The sequence below is a fragment of the Benincasa hispida genome, chromosome 5 (assembly GCF_009727055.1).
Source record: "Benincasa hispida cultivar B227 chromosome 5, ASM972705v1, whole genome shotgun sequence".
NCBI lineage: Eukaryota > Viridiplantae > Streptophyta > Magnoliopsida > Cucurbitales > Cucurbitaceae > Benincasa > Benincasa hispida.
The window spans coordinates 1,225,388-1,239,591 of record NC_052353.1 but is presented as its reverse complement, the minus strand read 5'-3'; the positions used below and the strand labels follow the sequence as shown (position 1 = coordinate 1,239,591).

General features: G+C 30.3%; 1 protein-coding gene across 1 annotated transcript; it reads right to left on the bottom strand.

The window, feature by feature from the left end:
• Window positions 1-1,517: 1,517 nt before the first annotated feature.
• LOC120078372 (ER lumen protein-retaining receptor 1) lies at window positions 1,518-6,922 on the bottom strand. The gene is made up of 6 exons (XM_039032639.1): window positions 6,398-6,922; window positions 5,127-5,326; window positions 3,967-4,107; window positions 3,775-3,855; window positions 3,079-3,206; window positions 1,518-1,757 (listed from the first exon to the last, which is right to left on the bottom strand). Exons 1-6 carry the CDS (start codon window positions 6,705-6,707, stop codon window positions 1,724-1,726), a joined length of 894 nt encoding a protein of 297 aa, XP_038888567.1. The 5' UTR covers window positions 6,708-6,922; the 3' UTR covers window positions 1,518-1,723.
• Between the last annotated feature and the right edge of the window lie 7,282 nt (window positions 6,923-14,204).

Below are 14,204 nucleotides of genomic sequence, written 5' to 3'. Positions count from 1 at the left end.
TAAGGATAATCTAGTAGACTTATTTACAAAGGCATTTTCAACCGCAACTTTTGAAAAATTGGTGCACAACATTGGAATGCGGTGACTCAAAGATTTTAAGTGATGTTTTCATGAAGAGGTGTAAATATATTGTATTCTTTTAGGAGTATATATCATATGAAATATGTATTTTTTTTTTCCTTCATTAGAGTTTTTTTTCCATTGAATTTTTCCTAGTAAGGTTTTAACAAGACATATTTTATATATATATTGACATCTAAGAAGAAGTGTTATAAATATATTATAAATATTATAAAAATAAATAGATGTCCATTGCTTAGTGTTTTAAAAGTCACGTGTTAATCTTCATTTTGTCTATGTGTCTTGTACTTATTCATACTTGGTGTATATACAAAACCACATCCTACTTGTTACTTTGCCTATAAATAGTGACATCTGGTGGATGATAAAAATCACACACATTGGTGAGAAATCCAATCCAAATTTTCACTAAATTTTCATAATTTTAGTTATTATATTATATTATATTTATATACTATTATATTATATTTTCTCCATATCCGTTGTGTTCCTCAATTTCACAACCTTTTGAAATAATTCAATTTTAAATTTAAAAAAAAAATATTGAAAAAAAAGTCTAATTGATACTAGTGAATTTGGGAGTTATTTCAATTACTACATCAAACTAATAATGGTTTAATTTAAACTAATAATTGATGCTAGTGAATTTGGGAGTTATTTCAATTACAACATCAAACTAATAATTGTTTAATTTAAACTAATAATTGATACTAGTGAATTTGGGAGTTATTTCAATTACAACATCAAACTAGTAAATCAAATTACAACTTTAATTAGTAACTAATTGGAATATAAGTTCAAATTCTATCGGATATGTATTTCAGCCTAAATTCTTTATCTTAATTAGTAATATAATTAAATTTTCATTAAATATGACGTGAATTTCTCTCTCTCTCTTACTTTTATGTGTGTAAATTTTAGTGTTTAGATATGAAACAAAAACCAATATAATACTTCTATATATAAATGATAGGCAAATATAAAAAAAAAGCTTTCGATCTTATATAATTTAAACCTTAAACTAATAATTGTATCAATTTAAACCATAAATTTTGGTAATTATATCAATTTAAACCTCAAACTAATAATTATATTAATTTAAACCCTAAACTTTTACAAGTGTCAATTCAAACCTAAACTTTTATAATTGTATCAACTTAAATCCTCTATTGTGTTTTATTGGACACACATATGAATATTTAGTGTTTAAATTGATATATTTATGAAAGCTCAGAGTTTAAATTGATACTCTTATGAAAGTTTAGGATTTAGATTAATATAATTATTAATTTGGGATTTAAATTGATAAATATCCCAAATTCTGGGTTTAAATTAATACAACCCTAAAGTTTGAGGTTTAAATTGACGCAACCCTCAAAGTTTAATGTTTAAATTGATACAATTCCTGGTGTAGGATTTAAATTGATACAACCTCAATGTTTTGGGATATAAATTGATATTTACTAAAAAAAAAAAAAAAAAAGGCCAAAATAATGGGAATTATTAGTAATGAAGGAAAAAAGGGTACATTATTAAATTTCCACAAGCTAGCAAGTGTAGCAACAAAAGGTTTAAATTAGTATGTCAAATTTGAAACCTCTAAAATGTTGAATTTTCAATTTACTTGGAGAGCAATAAGACTTTAAACAGGCATCCTCAATTTGCCTTGCATCACACTGCAATTCAAAATAATAAAACAAAATTAGAAACATATATAATCTAGATAACCTTAAAAAAAAAAAAAAAAAACACACACACACACATAATTTAAAAAGAATAGCAAATTACAAAAACCACCCCGAAGTATGGTGATAGTTGCAATTATATCCTCAAAATTTTCACTTCTAAAATTTAGACCCTCAAGTTTCTACCCATGTTAAAATTGAGCCTAGGGGTGTTAAAAAAATTCGAAAACCCAACCTAAATTATAAAGATTGGGTTAGATTTGGTTGAGTTGGATTGAGTTGAACTTTTTATATTTTTGTTGGGTTAGGTTCGGTCTAGGATTGGCTAGGGTTGAATCAACCTAACCCAAATTATACACATATATATATACATATACATTTTCTTTGTTTAAAATTTGACTACTTTGGGTTAATGAATTCGGGGTGGATTGAGTTAGGTTGGAGATCCTTATTTGGACGTTTGGGTTGCCAATTCAACAAACTTGAGTTTCTAATGGTTGGTCCAAAAAAGACGTTCAATCCAACCCAATTAGGGTTGGCAACGGGGTCGGGGCGGGGCGGGGGAGGGTCCCCCGTCCCCGGCCAGAAATTCCCCCCATCCCGCCTCCGCCCCCGCCATTTGAAGGCGGGGACGGGGACTGGGATTCCTCGTTGGGGAAATGGATCACCGCGGGACCCCATTCCTCGTTTCCCCACAAGGATTCTCCTATTAATTCCCTACGGGGAATCCGATCCCACGGGATTTCCCATTTTTTTCTTTTAAATTTTTTAAGTTGGGCTTGACTTTTGGACTTAAATTTAGAATTTATATATTCAATATTGGGCTTACAACACTATAAGTCTATAGTATACATTATAAACATACATATAAATAAGTTATTTAATATATTATAAATATATATTTATAAAATATTAAAAATATAACTATATAAAATCGGGGTCGGGGTTGGGGCGGGGATACCATCCCCGTCCCCGCCCCGTCCTCGGACGGGGCCCCGAAAAAGTTTCCCGATTTTGACCCATCCACGCAGTCAAACCGGGGATTCCCCGCCCCGCGGAGAATTTTTTAGTCGATCACACACCTCTTGAGCCTTGCAATTTACAATAGTCGTAAAAAAATTGAATCCTCAAAACAGTTTCTACGAGTATGTATGTTTGAGGGTCAAATGTTAACATTTGTATAAATTTAAGGGCGATCCATTTTTAGAATGAAAAGTTTGAGGATATATTACAATTACACCGTACTTTAGCGATTGTTCCGGATTTATTTTTTTTTTAAAAAAAATAAACTTTAAAAGAAGGAATAGTTTACCTTTTTATATAGTAATAACAAAAGTCAGCCAAAATAAAGGATTGAATCATTTCTGCAAGGAAAGCCGCCATGAACCAAAAGTAACCATTGCCAACCAATAGCAAATATTCTCCACGAGTTTCGTAAACCTAAAACAAATTTTGTTACAATTAAAAAAAAAAACCTAATAAACTTACATAATCAATGTAATTAAATACAATACTTACATCATGTTGGATAACAATTTGATTTTTAAAATTTGTATTTGTTTTCTCGTATTTTTCATATGAAATTTTTTTAATTCTTAAGCCCGTTTTCAAAAACAAAAATGAGTTTTTGAGAATTACAACTTTTTTCCTTGATTTTGAAAACATTCATAAAATGTAGAAAATAAAATAGTGATATTTATAGGCTTAATTTTGTAAAATCAAAAACCAAAAACTAAAGTCCTCTTTAGTAACCATTTGGTTTTTGGTTTCAAGTTTTTTAAAATTAAGCCTACAAACATCCCTATCATCTCTGCATTTCTTATTTTCTTATCTACTTTTTACCCATGTTTTAAAGGTAACTTTTAAGATTTTGTTTTTTTTAAAAAAAATTAACTAAAAATTCAGAAGATGCAATCAAACGAAACCTAAATAATTATCAAAGGGAGTCTTTAATAAACAAAAAGTCATTCAAAAAACAAAAAACAAAACCGTTATCAAATCATCAAACCTGAATAACCCAATGAGCAAAAGCCAAGAATCTAGAAATTCCCAAAGCAAACACATAATGGGCTGTGAAAGGCTCTATCATCTGCCAAACAAAAAAAAAACAACAAATATATAATAAAAATGAAGCAATATATAAATTGAAGTATTTTGATGAATCAAAAGAAAAATTGAAAGAAATTAAGGCTAAATTTACCTTAGCATTTTGCATAAGCCTAAGTTGAGGCAACACTGAAAAGGATTCTAAGTAAACACCAAATGCCCATGTCACACGAACCAAATGATTATGGTGTGTATAGGGAAAGATGAAGAAAGAAAGAATTAGAGAAGGCACCACCTATTTGAGACAATAAGATAATAAATCATTGTCAAAATAACGTTTAAAAGGTTATACTTAACGGGTGATTTACGATAAATTTAATTAGATTTAAATACTATTTTAATTCCTATACTTTGGATTTTGGTTCATTTTGATGTATACAATATTAAAATGTCTATTTTGATTTTATACTTTTAAAAAATGAATATTTTGACTCCTTCATTGTCATTTATATCTCATTCGTTTGGATTGAAATTTTTGCATGAAACACTTCTTATTCACTAAATATCTTAAGATGTAGCCATATGTTGCAATTAAAACGTTTTCGCTGGGTATAAAATTAACCATGTTAAAATATGGTAAATAGGAGTTAAATAGTCATTTTTTAAATGTAGAAGTGAGAAATATTAATTTATACTCTTAAACTTTGAAAATTATATCAATTAAAACTCTAAATTAATAATTATATCAATTTAAACAATAAACTTTCGTAAATATATCAATTTATACCCTTCATTACATTCTGTCTGGATTATTATAGTGTGAGACATAATTTTGTGAATTAAACCACTAAACGTTTATAAACGAATCAATTTAAACTCTCAATTAGGATTTTCTTTGAAAATTGTGCATGCATCAATTCTAATTGTCAATTTTGTAAATATGACAAGTGAAGAAACATGTAAGAATTGACACATCTACGATTTTCAAAAGTAATCTTAATAATAGGTCTACATCGATTCATTTATGGTAATTTAAGAGTTTAATAGAAACAATTATAAGTCCGACACAATATTTTTCTGATGAAATTTGAAAAAGAGTGTAAATTGATACATTTAAAAAAGTTCAGGACTTAAAATGATATAATTACTAGTCAATATCTTCATTCAAAGTCACAGCCTCGTTAAATATCACATATATCAAATCATTTATTTAGAAAAAATAAAAAAGTTAAGTCGATAGATTATGATAAATTTAGTTATATAAATATTTTCTCGAGATGCGAATAGAAGGAAGAGAAGGCGAAAGATTATTACCACATAATACAAAGGGAAGTTGTCAAGGGATTTTGTATAGGTATTTTTCAACTTGAAGCGAATCATGTAGATGACCCAAAGAGTGGAGAGGAAGGTAATTAAGTCAAAAAGTGTGTAAATATCAATTTCCATGATTGACCCACACACCAATCTTACAACAAGAAACAGAGCTGTGAGTTCTTGACTTTTTGAAGATATACCTGTTTACATTACCAAAATATCCTTGTAAGAAACAACTAGTTACCATTTTGTTCTAAATTAAATTCCTTTTTGTTTCGAAATTTTGACTAAAGCTTAACTTAGAATTCTCGTAATTTTTAAAATTATTATTAGTAGTAGTTGTACTTTTAGAAAAATCGACTCTAACAAGGAGGTAATTAGTATTTGGTCAATCTAAATCAACTTTCACTTAAAAAAAAAAAAAAAAAAAAAAACTCATGAACTCCATAAAGATAGACATTACACAAATGTAATGTTTTTTTTTAAATACCATTTTGGTCTCTGAGCCTTGAGTTTAGTTTTCATTGAGTCCATAAATTTCAAAATGTTACATTTTTACCCTTGTGAGTTTAGTTTCCATTTGGTAACTAATTTCAAAATTTTAGACTTTTACCTTCGATTTAAAACAATCCTAATGTGATTTTTTTTTAATTAATTTTTTTAAGAAAAATTTTTATAAATAGAAACATCCAAATACTATTTACATTTCATAGCAAAAAGTTTCAAAAGTGTTTTGTACTTTTAGAACTTTTTGGTATAAAATGTAAATATTTTTAAATATCTTTTATATTTAAAAAATGCTCTTAAATTTTAAGAGTCTAATTTAATTATAATTAACTCAACTATTTTAACTTAGTTACTTTACATTAATGATTAGAATAGTATAAATTGAAAGTGAATATTTAGTAAAAAAATCAAAATCATAAATTTTAAAGTTTTAAAATAAGAAAAAACAAAATTCAAAATCAAATAATATAGCACTGTTAAAATTACCGACCAAATAAAAATTAAATTAGAAATTCATGGGTAAAACTTAAAACGAAAGCTAAAATTCAAATCAAAACTAAACCCAAAATCGAGAAGGAAAAAAAAACATGTAAAACTTTTAATATCCACCCAAGTCCTCATATTTAGATATTTTTTACCTATCAACCCCTAAAAATCCCAATTCTTGGCGGCATTTTCAAACAGAAATCCCAAAAATTAAAAATAATAATAATAATAACAATAAATTGAAGCGTTTAAGAGATAGAGAGAGAAAAAGAACTCGCCGGAGCAGGTTTTATGAGTGGTGAGCTTATAAGCGAGGACGAGAAGCCCGGCGGCGTGAATGGATTCTCCGGCCATGAAGAAGTAATTATGATTCTTAACAGTATGCTTCAAAATCACCAACGCAAGCACCGTCACGGCCACAATAATACCAATTTTCGCCGCGAAGGATCGTCGGTTCAGCCATTCCGCCGCCGCTTGGCTCATCCTTCTCCTCCAAATCGGGCGGTTTTTCTTCAATTCATCGCTGTCGCTGGAGATCGGAACCCTACCGGAACCGAAATTGATCGGATACGAACCTAGGGAATCCATCTACAGAGAGAAACAGAGAAATGAATTGAAATTAAAGGATGAATTGAAAGAGAGAGAGAGAGAGAGGCGTTATTGAGAGGGGGGAAATTGGGGGAAATGGATTGAAACGGTTGCCATTTATGCAGAAAAAAGCATTTATGGAGGAAGGAATCAATGAATTGAAATTTGTAAGAGATATGGTGAAATGAACTCATCCGATTTTGTTTTAGAAATTACATAAATAATGAGAAAAAAGTATAAATTTGGAAATAGTAATAATTTTAATTACAAAAAATTAATTCTAAAATTGGAGTAGGAAGTAAATTAATTGACAAATTTAGGGTATAGTTTTTGACAGCACCAAACCTCGTTGGATATGCTTATTTAATTATTTTGTTTATTATAGAATCAAATGAGGAAGGAAAGAAAAAAAACATAAATTTGGAAAATCTTGAAATTGAAGTTAGAGTTTTTTTTTTTTTTTTTAATAAGTCATATTTGTTAAAAACATAAAAAGTTTTATTGTTTACATGTGCACGGATCTAAAATGATCGTTTTCTTTGAGTTTTGTGTGCTTTATGTGTTTGGTAGGTTGTTGTGATTGTTCGTTTCCGTATTAATTTGATAATATTTTGTTTGTGTATTGACTTTAAGTAGATCAGAGGTATACGTATGTATGTATATTTTGTTTATGTCATCACAAAGTAAAACTACAGGATTAAATCGTTACATATATGTGATCTCGTTGTCAATTTTCAATATCTGACTTATTCTTCTTTTTAATCTTCCTTTTCTCTTTTTGTGATTCATTCATGTCATTTTTGTTTTTTGTTTTTAATTCTCATTATTCAATATGAAAGGAAGGAAACTTGAAAAATGTCAGCAAAGGAAAAATAAAATATGAGTAAAGAGTATCAATACACGAATACAATGGGACAATTTTGTATCAAGCGAGCGAAAAGGTTATGGAATTTAGGTTTTAAAAAAGGTTGGTTTTCATTTGAAGCTGGTAAAATATGGATAGTCTATAAGATTATTTTCTGAAATTTGTTTGTTTTTTAAGAAGAAATTCATTCAAAATCAACCAAATCCATAACAAGGACATCCTCTAGAACTTCAAAAGAAACCCAATTAGGCAAACAAGAAGCCTTCCCAATAACAACTTCTTCCAAACTAGATGAAGAAATCTTCACAAAAGAGTACACAAAATCCTCCTTAACAATTGCTGCCTAGAGAAGGTTATGGGTAACATCACCACATACCCTCAAATATTTTGCAAAATAGTACTCTTAAACTTTCGAAAGAAAAATTAAAAGTTATTCTTTCAGTTAGTATTAGATGGAAATTGTAAGTACTTTGTTTCAAAAGTACACCTAATATTTTAAAATTTCAATAATAACCTTGAAAGGATCGAATCTCAAACTGAAGTGTGTTATCGCCTTGCAATTCGATTTTTGATTTTACATAAACAAAATAAGGTATAAAAATAATAACATAATGGATAAAACAATCAGATTAGCATGCCTTTAGGAGAAGAAAAGAGGGAAGAGCTAAAACTTACCTTTGTGGATTCCCAAATTTCTTCACGATTCCCTCTACGTCTTCTCCAGAACATCTCTTCATATTTAATATAGAATTAATCAATTAAACGACTATATTAAATCATATTTAATATAGAAGTAATCAACATATAATTATCACATATTTATATGTATACATCTCTTTATATTGAATCTTATTCAAATATTTTTCTCTCTTGATTATAGATCACATCTATAATTAACTGTATTATATTAATCTCATTAATATGCAATTGATTTATACAATTCAAACCATTCTTCTTATATATCCTTTAGTGAGCTAACAATGGGACCTTATGGGGACCTATTAGATACTTCAATGATACCAGATTAATTAATTAAACTCTTTAATTAAATTTCATTAACTATCGGTCACACCACTAAAGATCGATAGTTGCACTCTTCGCATTATAGATTTATTTTTGTATCCACAAATATAACAAATCAACAATAAGTTGACCCTTCACAAATTACTTATAACGAGTCAAAATACTGTTTTACCCCTATAGTTACATCTAACTCTTTAAATATCATTGATCTCTCTAATGAACAAACAGTTTATAGTCAAATTGTAAACTAACATCTCTCGGGCGAGTGAGAGGTTGTGACCTCAATGTTCAAGACCCAGAATCAGCTATTAAGAGAGCAATTTGTCTACTTTTCCTAAGGTCGAGAAAGGAGTGAATTCCATCTTGTAGTTGTGTTCCTAGCTCCCTACTCGAACAAGTCCCCAAAATGGTACGCTTGTTGAGTCGACTAACAAGGCTGCTCCCATTCATACAAATCAAAGGATTGCCCTCATAGATAAGAGTTCACAACTCACTCAGGATTAAGGTTATTCTATTTATATAGAATACCCTTGCTCACATGTCTCCACATTTGTAGTACTTTACAACAATTGTAACATCTACAAAGCAGACCGTATTCGTAGTGTCACCATGATAAGGTACCAAGCCTTATCCATCTACTACAAACTGTTTAGGTTATCACTTAAACATGATCCACTTGTATGTCTCCACATACATGTTTAAGTTTCATAAAATAACCTTAGATCTTAGTGTATTGGATTGATTTAATGTAGTATAAACATTAATAAAATATCTCTTATGTTATTAGATATATAATTTGTCTTTACAAACTACAAGATACACTCGATTTAGGACATTAACTTCAACAACCCTTACCTGATAAATGGACAAAAATGGTTAGTCTCCTTGTGTGCTTTATATCTTATGTTTGGTGGGTTGTTGTCATTGTTTGTTTCCTTATTAATTTGATGATATTTTGTTTGTGTACTGACTTCAGGCAGAGAGGCATATACATGTATGTATGCATATTTTGTTTACGTCATCACAAAGTAAAACTATAAGATTAACTTGTTACTTATGTGTGATCTTGCTACCTTGCTTTTTCTTTTTTTTTTAATCTTCTTTTTCTCTTTTTATGATTCATTTATGTCATTTTTATTTTTTTTTAATTCTCATTATTCGATACTAAATGAAGGCAACTCGAGAAAATTTCAACAAAGAAATTTAAAATATGAGTAATGATATCAACACACGAATACAATGGGACAATTTTATATCAAGCTAGCGAAAAAGTTTATATAATTTAGGTTTTAAAAAAGTAGGTCCATTTTTATTTGTGTTGGATATATATATATATAGTGAAAGAAAGTGAAACAATTGAATATTGAAGCATAAAATGGGATTTAATTGTGTAGATTAAATTCATTGTTTAGAAACTTTCAAATTGGATTGAAACTTTAAATTAAAATGATGTTTCATGTACAAATTTAACATGTATCAAAGTTAAATTTGTAGTTTATTCAATTTGAATGAGTTATGTTTGATTTTTGTCAAGTAACAACTCAATTGAGTTAGAATTGACAAATATTTCAATTTTTGTATTTATTTGATTTCATTTTGTACTTTGGAGAGTTCGGAGAGTTACTAAGTAGCTAGCCCATAATAGAAACTTGGTTATTCATTTGTAGCATCTCATTCCAAAGCGAAGAGTTCTCTTCTTTCTTTCTTTCTTTCGTTCTTGAGTTGAGTTGAAAGTAAGTATCCAAGAGTTTTGCCAGATCTGAGTAGTTCAAGGTTACAGTTCTATTGTAGTTAATTGTTGTATCCTTTTGAGACGATCGTTGTAGTCTGATTGCAACCTTTGCAGAGCTAATAATTGTCTTCAGGACAACGCTTAACAGAAGCGTGGCTCGACTATGTTATGAAGTCTCTAAAGGTTTTGAGGTTCTTTTAATTTTTTTGTTATTTCATATCTAAGCATTGTCACACCATCAATATTTCATTTGAGTTTGAATATTATACATTGAGTGTATTGTTTCTCGTAATTGAGATGTAATCAGTTTGCTAGTGTATTCAGTTCTATATATACCATTTTCTCTTAACAATCTGAAAACAATTAATATATCTAAATTGATGGCTGCAAAATCCTCCACCAATGTCGCTATTTCTACCACGATGGGATCGCTCATTGTCAAACCTCATGCTAAAAACAAAGAAGTTTAAGGAAGACAACTTTAAGAGATGGCAACAGAAGATGATCTTCTACCTCAGCATGTTGTATCTTGTTCATATTTTGAAGGAAGATTTCCCAATTACCACACCAAAAGCTGTAACTCCTAAAACGAAAGTTGCGAAGCAAGCATGGATGCATTCAGACTTCATATGCCATAACTATATACTTAGTGGTCTTCAGACACTTTGTATGATGTCTATTGTAATGCCTATAATACATCAAAACTATTGTGGGAGGCATTAAACAAGAAGTACAAGCTCAAAGATGTTGATGCTAAGAAACTTCTCGTGAAAAAGTTCTTAAATTACAAGATGATTGATACCAAGTTGGTGGTCAATCAAATGGAAGAATTGCAAATTATCATAAGTGATTTGCAAAGTAAAGGATTGGAAATTAGTGAGCCATTCCAAGTTGCTGTTGTAATTGAGAAGCTACCTCCTTGCTGGAAGGACTTCAAATGTTATCTCAAGCACAAGCGAAAAGAGTTATCCATGGAGAACTTTGCAGTGAAACTCTGTATAGAAGAGGATAACAAAAAGAGAGGTAAAAATCCACTGGAAATTGAAGCCAAGACTCATGTTGTTGAAGCTTCAAAACATAAACCCAAGATGCAAAATTTCAAGAAGCATCATGGGCAAAAGAATGATCTTAGCAACTGCATGCGAGGAAATTGTTGGGTTTGTGGCAAGAGTGGTTATATTGCTGTAATGTGCAGACACAAGAAAGGACAAAATTCCAACAATCAAGTCAACGTTGTGAAAAATGATGATCTGGTTGCCGTCATTTTTTAGGTAAATATGACTTCAGACACCAAACATTGGTGGATTGATATTGGTGCTACTAGACATATTTGTAAAAGTACCTGTACGTTACATATGAGAAGCTAGATGGCAACGATAAGTTGTCATGAGAAATGCTTCAATCACCTCTATGGAAGGCAAAGGGAAGATCCTACTGAAATAAATTTTTAGAAAGATACTTACCCTTAATGATGTGTGACATGAGCCAGAGATTCGAAAGAATCTAGTGTCATGAACCCTACTTAACAAAAATAGATTCAAAATATTTGAATCAGATAAATTATTTTGACAAAGGGAGGTACGTATGTGGAAAAGGATATCTAAGTGATGACATGTTGAAACTGAATGTACTGACAAAAATGCCAAAGAAAAATAATAATATCGACTCTTCTATTTATATTGTTGGCTTGTATGATGTTTGGTATTCTAGATTGAGGCATGTCAATTATTATTCTTTAAATAGAATGGTAAGCTTAAGACTATTGTCGAATTTTAACATTGATAATAGATACAAATGCGAAGTTTGTGTTGAATCAAAGTTTTCTAGAAAAGTCATTTTCATTTGTGGAAATAAGTAATGAATTATTTGATTTAATCCACAGTGATGTATGTGACATGAAAAGTATTCCCACAAGAGGTGGTATGAGATATTTTATCACATTCATTGATGATTGTAGTAAATATTATTATGTATATTTATTACACAGTAAAGATAAAACCTTTAATTTTTAAAAAATATATAAGGCAGAAGTTGAAAATTAATTTGAGAAGAAAGTAAAGGTGCTCAGATCATATAAAGGTGATGAATATGAATCATCATTTTATGGATTCTGTGAAGTTAATGGTATAATCCATCAAACTACGATACCTTATATATCACAACAAAATGGTGTAGTTGAAAGAAAGAACTGGACTTTAAAGGACATGGTTAATTACATGTTAAATAGTTCAGGTTTACCTCACAATTTGTGGGGGGAAGCTTTGCTGACAATAAATTTTATACTAAATAGAATTCCACATAAGAAAACTAATAAGTCGCCTTATGAAGTATCGAATGGAAAGTTAACCTCATATAAAATGCTGAAAGTGTGGGGTTGTTTGGTAAAGATACAAGTTCCTTTACCAAAAAGGACCAAAATTGGGCCTAAGATAATTAATTATATGTTTATAGGCTATGCAATGCATAATGTTGCTTATAGATTCATGGAGATTAAATTAGAAATATCTGAATCAATAATAACACCATAATGGAATCTATTCAAACTGAATTCTTTGAGGATATTTTTCCTTCAAAGGAGGAAGGACATAAAATTATTAGTGTCAAAAGAATTAATTGTTAGGGTTTGTGCCCTAAAGTCTCGTGTCCAGTAGTTTATAAACAACTTTGTACGAACACTTGTGATGTATAATATAAATGATATTTACTTCACTACTTGACTTTGCACATTTAGATGTTTTTCATTTTACCACAAACCAATAAACATAAAATATCTTATTATCTGTATGTGACTCAAGCATGTATGTGGTGACATACAAGTGGATTATGTCTTGAGTGATAACCAAAATGGTCTGTAGTATATGGATATAGGAAGGAAACCTTACCCTGGTAACTCTACGGATGCGGCCCGTTTTGTGGAATGGTCACAAGTGTTGTGACTTGTCACAGATGGTCTGATCTTGATCGTTCGTGTAGGGGACATGCGAGCGGGGGCGTCTTATACAAAGCGTTTGTATAAGACCTGACTACAAAGTGTTAACGTCTCGTTATATAACACCGTTCATAACTGAGACTTCACATCACTAGGATGACCATAGGTAACATGATCTCAATCCTGAATGAATTGGAAACTCCTACCATTGAGGGTGGTCCTTTGATTTGCATGGGTGCGAGTAGCCAGAACGCCGACTCAAACCTACCATTTTGGAGATTCGTCTGATTTGGGAGCTGGGAACTCAGCTACACAAAATGGAATTCACTCCTTCCCCGAAGCAGGGGCAAGTAGATAGATAGCTCCCTTAAAGGCTGATTCCAAGGCTTGAATGATATGGCGCCACACACCTTCTCTTGGCTCGAGAGGTGTTCACACATAGTAGGACTATGTTGTATTGTTCATTAGAGGGATCAGTGGTACTTAAAGAGGAAGATGTAATTACAGGGGCAAAACCGTAAATTGGCCTACTATAATTACGAGCATCTGTGAAGGGTCATCATACTGATGATTGGTTATATCCAATGGACATAGAAATATATCTATGGCAAGAAGAGTTCAATTGTCAATCTTTAGTGGAATGTCTGGTAGTTAACGGATAGTGGATATCGTGACTAAAGAGTTTAGTCAGCTATTCACGTACCATTGGAGCTTCGAGCCTTAGGTTCATAAGGTCCCTTTGATAGCTTGGATACAAGTTGAGAGTCAGTTTTTGGGTCAATTTGAACATTTCAAATTGACAAGAGGGAGTTTGATTATATATGATATAATTGAACGAGTTAATTAAATATGATATAATTAACTTTATGTATGAGATACATTAATTTGGAGGAAATTGGATATAAATATGATTTATATCTAGTAGAGAAAAAATATTATAATTAATAT